This window comes from Pteropus vampyrus, unplaced genomic scaffold, assembly GCF_000151845.1.
Source record: "Pteropus vampyrus isolate Shadow unplaced genomic scaffold, Pvam_2.0 Scaffold2, whole genome shotgun sequence".
NCBI lineage: Eukaryota > Metazoa > Chordata > Mammalia > Chiroptera > Pteropodidae > Pteropus > Pteropus vampyrus.
The window spans coordinates 33,656,947-33,675,699 of NW_011888783.1; the positions used below are offsets into that span (position 1 = coordinate 33,656,947).

The 18,753-nt window shown below is 37.6% G+C and overlaps 1 protein-coding gene across 2 annotated transcripts; it reads left to right on the forward strand.

The window, feature by feature from the left end:
- Positions 1–7,410: 7,410 nt before the first annotated feature.
- Positions 7,411–17,835, forward strand: RBM43 (RNA binding motif protein 43). 2 transcript variants are annotated; one of them, XM_011359451.2, is made up of 4 exons: positions 7,411–7,582; positions 11,892–12,102; positions 15,562–15,650; positions 16,443–17,835. In XM_011359451.2, exons 1-4 carry the CDS (start codon positions 7,475–7,477, stop codon positions 17,196–17,198), a joined length of 1,164 nt encoding a protein of 387 aa, XP_011357753.1. In that variant the 5' UTR covers positions 7,411–7,474; the 3' UTR covers positions 17,199–17,835. The 2 variants fall into 2 exon arrangements, with proteins under 2 accessions (XP_011357753.1, XP_011357760.1); XM_011359458.2 differs by lacking the exon at positions 7,411–7,582 and adding an exon at positions 7,753–8,059.
- The last annotated feature ends 918 nt before the right edge of the window (positions 17,836–18,753 follow it).

Below are 18,753 nucleotides of genomic sequence, written 5' to 3' on the forward strand. Positions count from 1 at the left end.
GCTTTGTTTTTCTTTTGATATTTTATTTTTAGGTTTTAAAGTTGTTATGCTACCATCAGAAGTAGTCATTATTCTTTTATTGCTCTTTGGAATTAGAGATGGTGTGTAAACTGGGCGTTTGTAATAGTTCTCCCAATTCATTGTTTTAGGTAAAAAATCTCTCATTATGTTAGTTTTTTGGAAATAGTACTATGATTTCAAGTTCCCCAGAATACAAGAAGAACAAGTTAAATGACCTTATTTAGTTTTACTTGGTTCAGTTTCACTAGCACAGTCATTTCAAGTCAGGGCAAACTGCCAATCAGAAATAATTGTTTCCTAATATTTAGGACAAGGTCTGAATAGTCATTTTTGTTTCTTTGGGTGCCTTCTTTAGGCAACAAAATAGATAATTTAATTCAATTCTAAATTTTCACAATGGTTTTTGATAAATATTACTTAGGAAATTATTCTTTTCCTCTTTTTCCTGCTCCACCTGTGTGTAATCTGGCCGGATATTAGAAATCAAGCATTGACTTCCTTGCCTGTTTCTAGGGTTTTAGAGATCTTATAGGACGAGAGTTGTCTTTGAAAATTTACCAAAAGATACTGTTTTAACTATTTAACATATTGTATTTTAAGCTCTACTTAATGTGTGAAAAGACCGTCAATATTTAAGTCAGGAAAGATAGATATGTGGAATTACAAGTCCCTCTAGCTGTTTGTAGATTTACCAGTCAAAGTAGGCTAGGTAACCTATGATAACAAACCACCTCCCACCTCAGTGGGCTAATGGAATAAATGTTTAATTCACATTCATGTTAAATGTCCAGGACGGGTTGTTAGGGGACTCTGTTTGTCCTAGTCACTTAAGTCCTCATCTTGAGACATTCTTCCAGAATCATGGAGGTAAAGAAAAATTACATCTGGAGAATCTTGCACCAGCAATTAAATGCTGTGACCCAGAAGTAACCTGTGTCATTTCCTCTCACATCTCATTGGCCAGAAATAGTTACATGGCCTCAGCGAAACATGAGAAAATTCTGTCCTATAAAAACGAGGAGAACCAGCTATAACTGAGCTAGAATAATAAGGAGTATGCTTTGTCTTATCCTACTGTTCATCAATATTTTTAACACTCTTCTTCAGATATAAAACATACGTCCCATTCCCGAGGGAGAAAAACAAAACAAAAGTCCCCCAATCATGACATCAAACTCAAAATTATATGAGCTGTAGGTGATATGTGGTCGTTTCTAGATCGGGTATGAATGTTACTCCTCTTTCTCCAGAGACCCTACAGTATACAGTAGTGGAACTAGAACAATATAACTGCAATAAACTCTACCACATTTGGAAAGGGACAGAATAGGAGACACATGGCAGTCACTGGGCTAAAGCCATCCCGAAATCCCATTGAGTAGATCTGTGCTCCATACCCCCTGGGTGTGGAATTTTGTTTAGGCTGTGATTCCACTCTGGATATTCTTCTCTTGCTCCTTGTCCTCATAGCTCCTGGACATTTTTCTTTCCCTTATTCTCCTTGGTCACATCTGGAATGGACATTTGAAACATATCCTTGGGGGCTGAAAAGCTTCCTCACTCAGTACACTTCCAGTGATCAATGTTTGGGACCAAAGTTTTTAAAGTTTGAACAGTCACAATCTCTTCGCTCCACCTGGTGGCCATTTAGCTGGTATAATTAAAAAACTTACCAAGTTTCTTACTCATTTTCTTCTGGTCAGTTTACATGGGCTAATAGCAACACCCACAGTTTTTTTCTGGACTTACTTTTTAGAGTTGCTGTAATTCTCTGTTTTCTTGGCCCCATTCTTCTCTACCTCTCTTCATTAAATTATGGGTACTTTGAGTCTCTCAGGCCACTTCAGTTTCTTTTCCCTGAGCTGGTTTGTGCAGTTGAAAGGGTTTATTGAATTCCACAAGCTTAATTGGTGTTTTTGCTTTGAGAGACCATAATCTGGTCAGAGGTTCAAACTTGACTTGATCTTCACCATAAGGCAGGTTCTAATCAATCAGCCGTCGTTCCTCAAAGGTCTGTTTTATAATTTGAGAATGAGAAGTGTTGTTACTTCCATTCCCACAAGTTTCCGTATTTTTCTGGACTTTCTCCATTTCCTTTCATTACTGCTTTCGAACTGGCTTATTTAAATTCTAAGCTTATTTCTTATATTACTTTGTCAAATGCTCCCAATAATAACAAACACATGGTACTAATTTTGTTGTTCACACTCTTAAAAATTAAAACTACAAGCTAATTAAATACATTATCTACCTTCCAGCCTATCATGTGTAAGTTTTACCAAATGATTTTCCACTACATAATATGGAGCATCATCCTTCTTATCACATAACTATTTTCTAAATACCTGACACTTCACCCCTAAGCCAAAGCCGTGTATCTTAGATGGTGTTGTGGATTGTCTTTTTTTTTTTTTTCCCTTTTTAACAATACTCCCTTTCAGAATACCAATTTCTGTACAATTCAAGATAGACTATGTGATGCTGATGTGACAAATTATTTCTAAATTTCAGAGATCTAAAACAACAAAACTTTACTCTTTGCTCATGCTACATATCCATAATGGATCAGCAAAAGGAATACTCATGGTAGACACTTAGGGACCCAGGCTAATAGCAGCCATCAACTTGATTGCGGGATTGCCATGCTGGAGGAAAAGAGCTTTGAAGGGTCTTAAACTGGCAATTAAATTCTCGGTCCAGAAATGTCCCTTTCGATCATAACTGAATCAGAACTAAGGATGTGGTCCTACCCAACCATAAAGGAGCTTGGATGTTCAATCCTGTTACATGCTTGGAAAGCAGAAAGCCAAAACTGTTTTGTGAATAGCATTAATGATATCCAGTTGATATTCAAAAAGAAGAGATGCTCATTCTTGAAAAATATGCAAAGCGTAATGAAGATAATAAAACTCACAAAAATTTACCCCTAGAGATAATGGTAAACATTTTATATCCTTCCTAACAATCTTTTTTTTTTTTTTAACCATATCACATTTCCTCTTGTGAATATACCATATGTTATTATTTCTTTACTGTTGGACATTAAATTATTTCCAATTTTTTCACATTTGTAAGTGCTATGATGTATATAAACACTTGATTATCTTGGTATACAAATCTTTTTCTGTTCTGAACTAGGTTGACAGATTAAAGGATATAAAGGATATAAATCCTTTTAAGGATCTTTATTCCTGTGGCTGCAATTGCTTTCCAGAAAAGGAGGCATAGGTCTATACTTTTGTTAAAAGTCCAATAAAGGGCTATTTCATTGCTCCTTTTCAGCAATGGATACTACTCCTTGAAAAATAATTTTATTTTTATCCTATTTTTGGAAATCTTTACAATTTATGCCACATCTTATAAAAATAAATAATTATCAAGATACAGATAATAGGATTTGTGTTGTTTTTTGGTATCACAAATTTAAGACATTCAGGAAAATGCCAACCAATGTGACTTTACTTAAGCTATGATACAGAAACAAGTACAGTGAGATAGGAGGTCTTATACCTAGGGCTATGAGATTAAAATATTTTTTTGGATTCGGTTTCAGTAATAAGCTGCTAGAATTATTTTGGCTACATTTGAAGTCCTGCTTCAAGAGTAGTTTGGCATTATAGGGGAGGAAGAAGTTTCCTTTGACTCCTTTAGAGTCCTTAGCTAGATCTGGAAATTAAACTGATAAAGACGGATTAACAGGACAAAAGCATGCAAATTTATTTAAGATAATTTTTCTGCAGCACAGGAACCTTCAAAAAGAAATGAAGACCCAAAGAAATGTTTAAACCCAACGGTTTTTATGCTAGGGTCGGGGAAGAGTTTAAAGTAATAGAAAGTGATAGAGTATCAGCTAAGCATAGTAAACTGGAGAAATTTAGCAAGACCTTTTCATATAGATTGCTTTCTGTGTCCCTTGGTCTTTGGAGATAAGAATACTCCTTTCCCCTGGGCAAAGGGAAGGTATCTCTTTACAGAAAGGTTTTATGACTTGTTTTTAAGGTGAGAAAGGGAAGGTGAGAAAATTCTTCTTGCACATGCCATTTCTCATATTCCTTCAGAAATACTCAATATGCCAAGATGTCATATTTTGGGATAGCATGTCCTGAACCCTGTTAGGGCATACAGGTTGCAATGGCTGGTGCATACAAGGTTAACAGTTGCTCTATGTCAGGTTAGATGGCACAGATGGGTAGACCTGCACTCCCAAGTCTAATACGAAATCTCATATTATTGAGAGGGTCCCCACTTGGATTATGTTAATAAAAGTTAATTTTAGTTCTCACTCCCAGCCCAAGCCACAATTTTCCTACCTTCTTTCTTCATAGGCTTGTCTTTTCTGGTTAAATCGAATTATATAATATGTGGCCTTTGTGTCTGGGTTTTCACCTAGCATGATGTTTTTGAGCTTCATCCTTGTTGTAGCATGCATCACTATCTATTTTATTCCTTTTTATTGCTGAATAGTATATATAGACATACAATGTAATACTATACATAGTGATATATATTATATATGTGTGATACTATATATAAACACATATATGTGTGTGTATATATGTATATGGCATTTGGTTTACCCTTTAAGCAATTGATGGCCATTTGGGTTATTTCCACTTCTTGGCTATTATGTATAATGTTATGAACATTTGCGTGTCTTGGACATGTTTTTATTTCGCTCGGGTAGTTAGTTATCTAAAAGTGAATTTCTTGGTCATATGGTAAATTTATTTTTAACTTTTCGAGAAACTGCTAAATTGTTTTAAAAAGTGGCTGTAACACTTTATTTTCCCACTATGTGTGAGAGTTTTCATTTCTCAATATTTTTCACATTTGTCATTATCTCTCTTTTTGATTATTGCCATTTTAGTCAGCATGGAATGGTATCTCATTGTAGCTTTAGTTTACATTTATTCGCAATGATGTTGAGCATATTGTCATGTGCATATTAGCCATTAATATATACTCTTTGATGAAATGTCTATTCAACTTTCCATTTTTTTAAACAAATTTTAAATTTTATTAAATTTATTGGAGGTGACATTGGTTAATAAAATTATATTGGTTTCAGGTGTACAACTCTGTAATACACCATCTGTATGTTGCATTGTGTGTTCACCACCCAAAGTCTAATCTTCTTTTTGTTTATTTTTAAATTGGATTGTCTTATTTTGAGTTGTAAGAGTTCTTTGTATATTCTGGATACAAATACATTACTAGGTATGTGATTTGCAAATATTTTCATGGTGTTCTTTCATCGTAGTGGGATACATTAGTCAGGGTATGCTAATTAACATTGCTGAAAAAATTTCAGTGGCTTAAAGGAGGAGTCCTCAAACCCCCGGACTAGTGCCCAGTGAGCAGCAGGTGTACTGTGAAGTTTCATCTGTATTTGCAGCTGCTCCCCATCACTGCCTCAGCTCCACCTCAGATTATCAGGCATTAGATTCTCATAGGAGCATCGGTCCCTGATGCCAAAAAGGTTGCGGACCGCTGGCTTAAAGCATCAAAGTTTTATTTCTCATTCACGTAAATTTCATTATGGGTCCAAGTAACTCCCTGGTGCATGTGTTCTGTTTTGGCTCACTGATGCACGTTCTTCTCAACATAAGAGCACCAAGGCAAAAAAGAAAGAGCATTGGAGACTCCTGAGCTGGCAATGAAATGCTTCCCCCCAAATATATGACATATGTCAATTCTCTTCATTTCATTGGCTGAATGAATCATACGACCATACCTAACCTCAAAGGGTGAGGAAGAGAGATTCCTCCAATGTGTCTGAATGAAGAAAAGAATAAGGAATATTGGTAAGCAGTACTAACGTCTACCATGTGGGGAGAAAACAAGCAAGAAAAAATAAACCAATGAAGATATTTTTAGAAAGGGGTGAGCACCATTAAGATGGAATAACAGAATGATATAATAACAATTAACTGTAGGGAATGAATATAGAATGAGTAATCAGAAAGTCTGTCTGAAGAGGGGTCATTTGAACCAAGACTCCAATGACAGGAAAGAGTCAGTTAGGTGAGGATCCAGGAGGAGCTTTGCAGCCCTACACAAAAAACTACAGCCAGGAAAAGCCTTCATGTGAGATGCTAGTTGATGGTGGTGGAACAGAGGCTATGAGGACATTGTTAGGGGGTCTGGCCAAAGAAAACAGATCAAGGCCGTTTTGCTTTCCAGGTGATCAATATAATTTTATTTAAAGAACAATGGGAAAACAATGCAGTGTTTAATCAGGACCAAACCTGATTTGCATTTAAAAAATATCGTGGGTGTGGTATCCAGAATGAATTGAAGGGGAACAAGGCTTGATAGAAACTTGATCTGGGAGGTAGAGGTGGAGTTGGAGAGAATATGACCTTTATGAGATATATTAATAGAGCTAAAGAAAAGAGAAATCAAGGAAGATAGGTGTATCATGAGCTTGAACTACTAGGTGGGTAGTGCAACTATTTACTAAGAGGGGAGGAAGGACAGTTCTGCTTGGTCTTGTTAAATTTCACATGCTTGTTAGACATTCAAGTGTGCATTTAGGTATAGGAATCTGAAGATAAAATATAAATTGGGGAATACAGATCTCATTCTGTTCTACAATCTTCATAGCCTTAGGCCTTTTAGATGTGCCTTCGGCCATATAATAAATAGCTCTATTCATGGGTTAACTGGGTGGGTCCTAGTTTTGAAAAGAAATTATGTGTATTACAAGCAACTCAAAATTTATGTGCAATGTCTTAGTTCTACCTGTGCATTTAGCTTCACAGTTACGAAGGTGGAATTGCTAATCTAAGCCTTGTGTGCATTTTCACTTTTTTATTTTTGCATTTTACATTTTGAAAGGGGCCAAAATCCTTACAAATATCTGCACCTATCATGCTTGCAGCAACAATGATGCTGTCTCGCTCTCTGGCTAACACTTTAATTTTTTGCCAATCTAATCGTGGAAAAAAGGGATCTCATGATTTCAATTCGTAGTTAAGAGTGGAATTGGGCTTCTTCATATTTGCCAGCCATTTCCCGTTCTTCTTCATGCCATCTTTGACTTGGAAACTATGTATATAGATTCCCTAGGTCCCCCTAGATCCGAGCCTGATGTGGTAAAGCTGGTGAGCTCTCTGTTGGCAAAGACTGTGCGCTTTTCATCCTGTGCCCTGCGTACCTAGCCGTGGCCTGCGACTGGCTCTGGGTTGGGCAGGTGACAAGAAGGGTACAGGGGTGGCGTGGTGAGAAGACGGCCGGGGAGATACCGCAGGGGGCGTAGGAAGAACGATCCAGACTAAACTGAGCACAGGACCTATGCGAGCCCGGAGAATCCCGGAATTCTTCCCGGGGAAATCCTCCTGGCCCCTCTCTGATGTGGTTTCAAAAGTTGCGAAACTGCGCTGCCAGTTGCCGGTCTACGTTCGAGCCCCACCCAGAGGCTACCAGGCCGCTCTGTTCTCGCATTGTCTCCATGCGAGCGGGAACGAAAAACCGAAACCAAAACTTGCTTGTCCGCCCCATCCGCGTTCCGCTAGATCGGGGTCCTGCTAACCGGCGAGAGTGCGTCTCTTCCGTTATGGCAAGTGGCTTTTTCTTTGGATTTTTCAGCGCAGGGTCTTCTCAGTCCCGTCGCCACGGTCCCCTAGCAGGATGCGGGGGCGGGCGGGGGCGGGCGCTGGCGCAGGGCTGACCCGGGGCGGGCAGGGAGCCGCCTTTCTTGGAGGCAAACCTGCTGACAAATGTCGCCCTGCCTCTCTGCACCTGTCCTCGGGGCAACTCTGCGCGCGTCTGGACTTTGCTGCATGCTGGTGCCAGCTGCAGTTCCAAAGGGATGGAACGCTGCACCCAGTGTTGTGTTGTCCGGGACACAGCACTTTCGCTGAGGAGTCACTTTGCAGGTTGTTGGGCCTTAACTGTTGTCCCGCCCAACGCCTTGGTGAACAGAGCGGAGGGAGTTACCCAGAAATGATGGCCACGGCTTCCTTTCGAAAAGGGCCAGCAAGAAGTTTTCACGCTAAGGACGCAAGTTGGGAAGGCATCCTGACGTCTTGTTTGCGTTAGTGGGAATCCTCTCTAGTGGCCTTTGTTCTTTCTCTAGACACAAAGGGCTCTATGTGTTTTCACTCTCTCTGCTGGCTAGTAGGAACAGTGCATATCGAGATTTAGACTTCCGTGTTTTTTCCATTAAGCGCATGAAAGCAGTGGCAGGGCTTTGGGGCCCTTGTTTCCTGGTCAGAAATGCTAGGGTCAGGGAAATGGCAAAGCAGTTGTGGGATCCAAGTGCGGTTTTGTTTACTGGGTGGCAGTAAAGGCAACGTCAGTGAAAATAAACAACTGATTTTAAGAAAAGAAATATAAATAAATGCAGTCAATGAATCAGTTTCTACTTAGTGTTTTAGTTACAAAAATAAACTCAGTTTTTCTTTATATCTTTGGTTTCTGGTACGATGGTCAGAAGTCTCTTAAATATATATCATTGATACAGGGAAAATGCCATCATCTTAATATAATACCTCTTGGCTAACGTGCTGCTCGTGTTTCAAAATCTTGTTTCTTTATGTGGTTACTCTTGAAAGGGCTATCTCTAGAACATCTCTTTTTCTTAATTGTGGATAGAAGAGATAGCCGTCAGAGAGAAGTTCCTTTGATTTCAAAGATAAGACACTTGAATAAAAAATATATGACATTCGTATATTGATGAGGGTAGAAGTGGAGTGAGATTTTCTGAATTTCAATTGATTGAAAGTTTTTCTTTGATATTGATGAAGAACAAAAAGGAAGCCAGTTCACTAGCCATTTACCCATTTGGGTCGGTGTGGACTATTAGAGTCAGATATATAGTAATCAAGACAAATCTCCTGTGAAGTAAAATTCCCTGAAAATCTGACAGATCTCTTTTGTCATTTTTTTTTACTCTGCTAGGAAGACGTATTTTGGGATAATTACATCTTACTACTTGTTTCCTGTGCAATCTCGTTGTCCTTGAATATTTAAAAAAAAAAAAGTTTCCTTCTATTAAAAGTACCTTCCGTAACAATTAGTCACTAGATTATTATGAGTTTCCTTTTCAGGAGACACACTCTTTGCTTTATATGTGTCAGTATGAGCCATTTTCACCGCCCTCCCCCCACCCCGCCATCCTTCTATCTCTTTGCTTTTGCTGTGAACTCTTCTTTTACATTTTTAATTAAATTTGACCATTAATTAAAATTTGATCTCAGCTTTAAAGGCCTCTTGCATGAAGCCTTCTTTGACCACTTAGCAGAATTAATCTTGCTTCTTAATCTTATATGTCATTCATTGTGTATTTTAGAATTTTATTGTGAATGGTCTTGTAGCCTTTTTAAATCGTTGAGTGTTGGTTGGTCTGTTTCCTCTTGTAGAGAAATAGATCTCTCTCTTTTTGTGCCTACCAAGCTCTGTTGAAATGATTTATGAAGGTGGACACCTCTCTCTCATCCATAAGGTAGAAGTCTCTCTCTCTCTCTTTTTTTTTTCCATGTTGGTAAGCCCAAGACCTATCCAGGTGCCCCACACATAATAAATGCTTTTTAAATTTTTATGGTGAACTGAATTTCGGGGCAAGGAGTATGCTTTATTTCTTTGTATGTGTCATCTATGGCACCCAGCATATTGCCAAGCATAGAATACATGCTTAATTAATACTGTATTTGTTAACTGGTGAACTAATTGACAAGATACTATATATTCTAAGAAATTCAGTTGCACACTGACAGGTATGTTTTTGCCACCTTATTTTAACAGCTACCAGCTGAAATACCAAAGAGATGTTGAGAGAGTGCATATCCCGGGGTCAGTCATCATTGATTTTAGTCATTTTTCTATAAATTCCTATAATGATAAAAGAGAATTTCACTCAAGTAACCTCTGACTTCTCTCACCTTCCAAGTTTGAGTTTTAATATTATTTTAAATTCTCGTATGGATTTTTTTGCAACTTCCATAACATACTGAAAATTTTGGTAGTATTACCAAAATTTGTAATGTTAGTGTAGATTATTCTTCCTTCTGTCTTTTTAAACTTCTGTTAGTTTTGTCTTCTTACATTGATAGAGTCGAATGGTTCCATTTTATTCTGTAATTATATTTAAATTTTTTGTATTTTGAAGACTTAACGGAATTAGTCTAAAAGATAATAAGAGTATTTACATTATTATGTAAACAGTAAGTATTGTTTATAGTAGGATGTAATAGCTTGCTGTTATTACTTTTTCTCCCTTTGGTCCAATATCATATATATTTTTCTTTTTTCTACTTGTAGAAAAATGTTCTACAAGTAGAACGTTTGGATTCTCTCTCTCTTTCTCTCTCTCTCTCTCTCTCTCTTATTTTTTGTTATTCCACAATTTACTCCAAATCATGGCGCACTTTAGTTTGCTTATTACCTTTAGATTGAGGTCCCTTCAAATGCCAGTAAGTGAGGGGAACTTGCTCTGGGATGCCAGTACCCATGTCAGCAGATCAGATTTTCCTAAGATTGTTGCCTAGTTGCCTTCATTGTAGTGTGTCTGTGTGTGCTCAAGCGTGTGTGTGTGTGTGTGTGTGTGTGTGTGTGTGTGTGTACATGCATAGGGATAGAGAATGTGGCGAGACTATTGGAGCAGTTGTTTGCCACTAGCCTCTCAACTAATCTTTCTGTTCCTGGTTACTTTTTTTTCATTTCTGAGGTTCTGCCATGAAGATTGTCACCTTTCCACTGCAACCCCTTTTCCTAATTCTAGGTTAGCTCTTTCCCTCTGCCTTATTCTTCCACATGCTAATACATATTTTCAGTTTTTCAGAAATTTGTTGAAATCTTGCCTATGCTGATTGCTCCCCTTAACTGAGTTTATTCTCCTTTTTATTCTTTTATTTTCTTTTTAAGGTGCTCTTGGGATGGACAGGACACTGTGTGCTTAGACTGTCTTCTTAACCTGGGAGGTCATAAGTAGTTTGCCCATCCCCTACTCTGAAATCCTTCTCTGAGTACAGAGTCCTCTCAACCGAGGGCCCATAATATCTTTGTGATCTATTAACCATTATTCGGGCTCATAAGACATCCTATCCTTTCTGGGGATAATTTAGGATAGATTATGTCTGAGCTCTGATATCAGACTGGACTTACCCACATAAGCATTGGGAGAAGCTTTTGGGTCTACTTCCCTAAATGGGCTGGGGAACAAATTAAAACATTTAAATAGAAGCCCCTTAATTGGATAATATAAGAAATTAAAAGAGAGTGAGCCCAGGAAAGGATCTATTTGAAGTTGGTACTTTGTGCCCAGCATGATGTCAGGGTCTACGATAGTACGTACTTGCAATGGTCGAATTCCATCTCAGATATGTGCTGGAAGACAGGATTTACTCCACTGCAGCCCCATTGTTATTGCCAGGGTTTTATTATTTTATGGTCACTTTTTCCTGATTATGACTAAAAAAGTAGGGAATGTGTTTCTTTTTGTCTTATGTACTTTGGACTTTACAATTAAGTAAACATACAGCCATCTCCAAACTACCATATTTTGTGCTTAGCTTAGCTGACTCTTTTTTTAATTTAAATTTTGAAAATTTATATCTCTTGATTTTTTTCTTTTGTGACTTCCATTATTTTTAGGCCGTTTTAAAATGAGGCAAATATTAACCAGTGTTTTTAATGTATAAAAAAAATAAGGTATTCACTTTTTACATTTACCTCTCAATCTCATATAGAGTTTATGTTGGTATATGGTATGAGACAAAGATCTATCCTTTATATATATCTTTTTAAAGTATTTAATCAGCTGCACAGGCGCCTTTATTGAATAAAATAGCCTCTCCCACTGGTGTGATATGTTCCTTATATTAAGTAGAATCTTACATATTTAAAGAGTATCCTGCTGTTTCTCTTAGGCATCGGCTTCGAATGTCAGGGAATCCAAAGCATCTGAAAGAACGGTTATAGTTGCTGGTCTTCCAGTTGGCCTTTATAATGATCAGTTACTGTCCACATTAATGAAGAGTTACTTCCAAGATACTAAGAACAAGGGCGGCGTTGTTGAAGATGTGATATATCCGACAAGAACCAAGGGAGTTGCGTATGTTATATTCAAAGAAAAAAAAGGTATTTCCAAATCAAATTTTCATACTCTTAGAAATACTTCTGTAATGAAATTAAAAATTGAATTTCATTAAAGTGATTCACGGTATTAGTAAAGTTTAAAGTAGCTTTTCTTAAAAAATATTTTATTCTGAATATAAAAGTTGCATAATATTGCACTAGAAAGACTATATGTAGAAATAACTCATGATAAAGTTGCTAGTAACTGGCAAATTCTTGAAGACTTCTTTCTATATTTTGCTTCCTCTGTATTGGGATAAAAGAAATACATTTATTGTAGAAAACTTGTAACATACAGAAAAAATTTTAAAAAATCCACAAAAATGATATCTAATCTCACTAACAAGATAACTACTTTGTGAATTTTGAGGTGGCTTCCACAATATAATTATACCATTCACTTCTCTCTATTCAAATCAACAAATAGATATTCTAATATATCTGCTTTATTACCAGTAAAGTTGATTAGGGAGATACGGCTTGGATCTGAGATCAGGTTTGAGCCATTCGGTTTTCCACTCCATCCCTGACATAGGTGAGGAACTTCGATCTGTAGAACATAGTCATTCCTCTTGCCTCATGGAGGCGGGCAGCCTTCCATACTGCTCAGTGGCTGGCAGAATACGTTGCCAGAGGAAGATGAGTCTCCATATCAGCCTCTTGGAGGTAAAATGCCACATTGGAGTGAAAGGAGAAGAGAACTTGCTCTGCTTGAGGGAAGATGGGATCCAGAGAGAGATCCAGGAGACAAAGAATTATCAGCGCCTTTACTGGTCATCATTAGTTAAGTCATTCCTTCTCAGTGGAGATATTCAAGTAGGCGATGGTGAGAAGAGTTTCTTATTATCTCTCTGAGGGGATTGTAGTGTTTTTAGAAGTTAATATGTTGAGTTGGTAACTCAGAGAGAGAAAGAGAGGGATCATTTATTTATTCACAAGTATTTATTGAGTGCCTATTCTTTGCCAGGCACCATTGTAGGCTTTGAGGATACAGCAATGAATGAAATAGGCAAAATGCTTTTCATGAAGCATACATCTGTGGGGGTGGACAGATAATAACAAGTGAATACATGACCATAAAATATGTTGGGTGCTTTATTTGTACATTTATATTATTTATATATTTATGTTTATGTTTATTCAAATTTTTTTACAAGCAACAATGCACTCTTTAAATTTATTGGGTAACATTTGTTAATATTATATAAATTTCTGGTGTACAACTTTATAATACAACATCTATATACTCTATTGTGTGCATACCACTGAAGTGAAGTCTCCTATCATCTCGTATTTGCCCTCCTGTACCCTCTTCTCTGGTAACCACCATTCTGTTGTCTTTATCTATGAGTTTGCTTTGTTTGTTTTTTGTTTGTTTGTTGCTTTTTGTTTTATATGCCACATGAGCGAAATCATATAGTTCTTGTCCTTTTCCTTCTGACTTATTTCACTTATCCTAATACTCTGAAGATCCATCCATGTTGCTCAGCATCTCTAGCTGTAAGGGAAATGCATATCAAAACTACAATGAGATACCACCTCACGCTCAAGGATATGACAAATGGCAGGCAGGAAAGTGCAGATTTTATTAAAGCAAAAGTACACACTTAAGAGAAAAGTGTGGGCCAATTCAGAGAATGAGTTGCACTGAACTGTCTGGATTACAGGGTTTCGTTTTTTTGGAGGAGTGGGAGGTCGAGACGTGGTACTTGCAATGCAGGTAATACTATAACGATATTATGATTAGCCACAGCTGAACAAAGGACGATGGGAAGACTCCATAGGAGAGGAGATGTCCCAGGCTATCCATCTTGCTCCTCCATCTTAGCTTGTTTCTCATGCCACCAGTTTGGGAGGGGGCAGCCCAAGGTCACTATCCTGTCTCCTGTCCTTGGTCTGTTTCTCATGGAGTCAAAACAGGGAGGGAGCTGAGTAAGGGACTAAGGAAGAATTCCAGAGCCACATCCTGGAGGGGAGCGGAAATGTCCCTAGGCTAAGTATCCTGTCTTAGAGCTACCACATGACCCAGCATCCTTCTTCTGGGTATCTATCTGAAAAATTAGAAAATGTGTAATTGTAAAGATATATGTACTCTTATGTTCATTGAAATATTATTTACAATAGCTAAAACATGAAATCACCCAAGTGTCCTTGGATGGATGATTGGACAAAGAAGATGTGGTACACATATATAGTGGAATACTACTCAGCCATGAAAAAAGATGAAATATTGCCATTTGTTTACATATATTAATACATAGTATGAGTGCCATGAAAAAAATAAAGGGATAGAACATGATGGAGGGTGTTACTTTAGATAGAGTGAGTAGGGAAATACTTTGTCTAGATGTCATTTGAGTAGACACCTGAATGAAGTAAGAGAATGACTCATGCAGATAAGGGGGTAAAGCATTCTTGGACAAAAGAAGGACTGGGAAAAATTTTCTAAGGGAGTAACCTGCCTGCTTCTTGCAGAACAGCAAGGAGGCCCATGTGGCTGGAGTGGAATGAGTGAGAGGGAAAGTAATAGGAGATGTGGTTAGATCTCCTATTACTAATAGGTAGCCGGGGCCCAGTTTATGTTAAGTAGCTTAAGGTCAAGGTAAGGTATATGGATTTTTTTCTGGGTGAGAGGAAAAGCCATTGGAGCGCTTTGAGCAGACAGACAAAATGTGACTGCCTTTTCTTGGATGGTCAATCTGTCAGCCATGTGGAAAATAGGGAGCTACTAGTCATCACTGGGTTTGACTAGGGTGGGAGCAGGGCAGGCGATTAAGACATGGTGAGTATTCAGGATTTGCTGAAGAATTAGGTGTTATTTTCTGAGATGTGGAACACTGAAGGAAGAGAACTTTTAGGTGGGGGATAGTTATCAAAAATTGAATTTCAGTCATTGAGATGCCTATTAGGTTAGAAGTAGAGGTTTCTACAGATGGAAGGGAGAAAGGTTGAGGCTGAAGATAGAATCTTGAAAGTGATATGTGTAGAGATGATATCTAAAGCTGTGGATCACCCGAGGGGTGGATGTAGGTAAGCAAATAGATATGAGACCTGAGGCTTGTGGCACGCCAACATCTAGAGAATGGAAAGAGAAGAATTAGCAAAGGAGACCGAGCAGGTCAGCCAGTGAATTAGAAGAAAACCAGGACAGTGTGGTATCCTGGATTCAAGAAGGTAAAGTCGCCTCATGGCAATAATGCGGGATTGACTTTTAGGTGTTTATATATACATGTACATATACACACTCACTTTTGTGTGTTTTTAAAAGCATGATTAGGATATTTACACATTAAACACATTTTAATGTATGAAAGTAGAAGGGAAACTTTAAAAGTTGAATTTAGAGGGAAAATGTAGAAAAAATCTTAAGTATTTTATGTAATAGAGTTGAACATCTCTATTCTAATCAATGTATCAATGTATCATGCCACAAACATTTCTGATGGTAATGTTTTCACTTAGTTGCAGAGAATGTCATCAGAAAAAAGGAACACTGTCTGACAAGGAAGGTTGGACTCATGCATCTCACAGTCTCTCATTTTAATGAAAAGGTAAGGTGTGATGCTGAAGGCCTACTGGTAGTCCTGGATCCCATTTCTTCTGCTAAGTGTTCTTTACATGAGAGACACAAAGCACTCCTACCCCATGATTTCTAGGAAAGAAAACACAAACTCCTTAACCTGAGTCAGTGTTAATGGCCAAATCTGTGTCTTGACATTTTTTGGTTACTGCCTGCTGTTTTTATGTTTCTGTATGTCCCATGTGATGCTTTTAAAGTGAGCCTTTTTGCTCTCATGGATGATGTCAGATTCTACTTAAAGACATATTTTGGGGAAAACAAAAACTCAATTAAGATAAACAGTAAAAAGAAGCTTTGAAGATTCAGAAAAGGTGAAAATAAAAGGAAAAAGTTAAAAGTCAAAGCATTAATTTAAAACTTTATTTGGTAAGAAATCCCGGGCTTCTGTGCAGCCATCTGATGAACTTCGAACTTGGAGAGTTCTCTAGGGCAGCCCCTAGCCACGAGCAGACCCAGAACAGTGACTATGTGTGGGTGCTGCTTAAGACTTTGTTTCAAACAAGCATTCTGCCTTTAAAAAATATTTGACCACCTCTGTTTTGGGGGAATGCAGGGAGGGACTATGAATCCCACATCGAACATTGTGGCCTGGATGGGGTTGTGGGATCCCTTTGATGGGCTGCTGTGGTGCAAGAAGTGGGTCTGTGTCAGGCAGTTGGGGCCTGGTTTAGCTGACTGCTGTAGAAACAGTAGCAGAAAGAGAATGTGTTTATGTAGTCTGCTCCACTAGGCGGTGATGTTTTAATGTTTCCTTTAATTTCAGGTCTTCAGTTCTGTAAGAGCTATCCTTGATCTCTCTATTTTTGGGAGTCAAGTCATTCTAGAAAGTCTGGTCATGGACCTGAAAAAGAAAATTCCAACTTTATGCTTCAGTCCTCTGGAATACAATGGAAGAATCTCTGTACAAGGATCGTTTCTGGCTATCAAAAGGCTCAAAGAATTTTTGCTATTAAAAGCAAGTTCTCTGTTAGAAAAAAACAAGAGTTTTATCAGTGACGGGGAAAAGCGGAGTAGACAGAGCCCCAGAAGGAGTCTACGGAGAAGTAGTAACTCTGTGGAGCCACTCAGGCCCTCAGTACCGGAGACCGCTAGAAGTGGAGAAACGCTTGTTCTCGACACAGATATTTTTCTTTACCTGAAAAAGAAGAGCAGAGTTTATGAAAGCACTTTGAAAAAATTTCATGTTCTATGTCAGGAAAGAGTGGATGGCGAAATTACCACAATTTGCATAAAAAATGCTCAAGATGGTTCTCGGCCAAATAATGAAAAACTTGTAAAAGAGTACATTGAGAAATATTCACATGCTCTTCACTCTGAGCTTAGAAAAGAGACATTTGTTTTGGAAGGAAAGAAAAATAGAGCGAAAAATATTAAGTCGGCATGTGAACAAATAAGTTCGAGGTACCTTCAGGTTCTGATTAATTTTTATAAGACACACATTGATATTATAGGATCTTCTTCTGATACTTACTTGTTTAAAAAAGAGGTCATGGAATTAATGAGGCAAAAAGTTAGGTAATAGAATCTCAGCAATAGTGATGATAATAGCTGCTGCTTTTCCTTGCTAAGCACTGACGATGCCATGCATGACACTGGCGTCACACACTTTATCTCACTTAATCCTTGCAACCATCCTTCATCATAGGCATTACTATCCTCATAGGAGAAGAAACTAGGATTTGGAGAGGTTAAAATACTTGTCTGAGGTTATCCAGATAGCAAGGAATGGGGCTGAGGTTAAACACTACAAGGATAATATCTAAGGTATAGAAGTTTGAAAAAAAAAAATCTCACTGCACTTTGAAGAAATCTCACTTTCTCTGCAACCCCCAAGGCTTAGAAAAAGAGGTAGCCTTAATTCTAACATATGAGACGTTCAGATGAGGATGATTATGCTATTGGCAATTTAGTATTTACAAAGTTTGTGTTTACTCCAAATAGAATAAGAATGCTGGCAAAAGTCACTTGAGAAGCTACTTAGATAGTATTTCTGATGTATTGAAAGTATTGAAAGTATTTCTGATGCAGGTAAATCATTACTTAACTAAATCTCATTGGTACAAGGCTGTTGGACATATGGGACATTTTTATTGCTGGTTATTTAGCCTGAGTGCTTAAATAAAATGTTGGTTCTTCTGTTATAATTATGAAGAAAATTTAGTGTCTGTTTTTCTTTATTTCCCCTTTTATTTTATAATTGTTAAAGTAACAGCATTTGAGAGGTACAATCTTGGATGGTAAGAATAATAACACGCTATTTGCCAGACAAAATTTTAAGCACTTTATATAGCTATTAATTCAGTTCTGACAGCACCCCTATGAGGTAGGTGCTGTCTTTATCCCCTTTTTATGGATGAGGAAACCGATGTAATGTATCCTTGCCTGTGCTCTTAATTACTGTGCTTCTCTCTTTTATAGAATTAGTCTCCCACCATTGTACTTAAACAATTGTCAAGTCTTTCCTTAAAGATGAGAGAAGAATTTGAAATTTTTTTTACTGAAAAAGAGAAGCCAGAGCTTCTGAGTCATTTAGTTGTCTTATGACTCCACCGAATATAATTGGATTAAACCACTTTTAAGTATCGGGACATGGCAGAGATCCTCCTAGGATAAAATGTGTACATCTTGTGTATCTCTAAGTAAACAAACATGCTTATGATGATTAGAATTGTTTCAGTAGAAAAGCATAAGAAAAAAAATCTCACTATGTTTTTATTTTTTTCCAGCCATCTAAATCCCAAATATATTAAATAAGTTCTATTTCTTTAAATACATTTCATTTCTGTACGAGTAAACATCACAGGGAACTGTGCTGTTTATATCAAGCACCCAATAAGGTGTCTTTAAGTTAAAAGAGTTTCATTTTTATTTTGCTTCAAGGAGTTGGTCTCAGTCTGAGTCCTATCAGGAGAGAGAAGGCCCACAGTAATTTGAACAAGGAAAGTGTAATATAAAGAATTGTTGACTATAACGGAATTGGAATAACAAGGGACTTAGTAGCAAGAAGTAAAGAGACATCTAAAAAATACAAGAATAACAGATAAAAGAAGCAGTTTATATTGGAGCACCCCAGG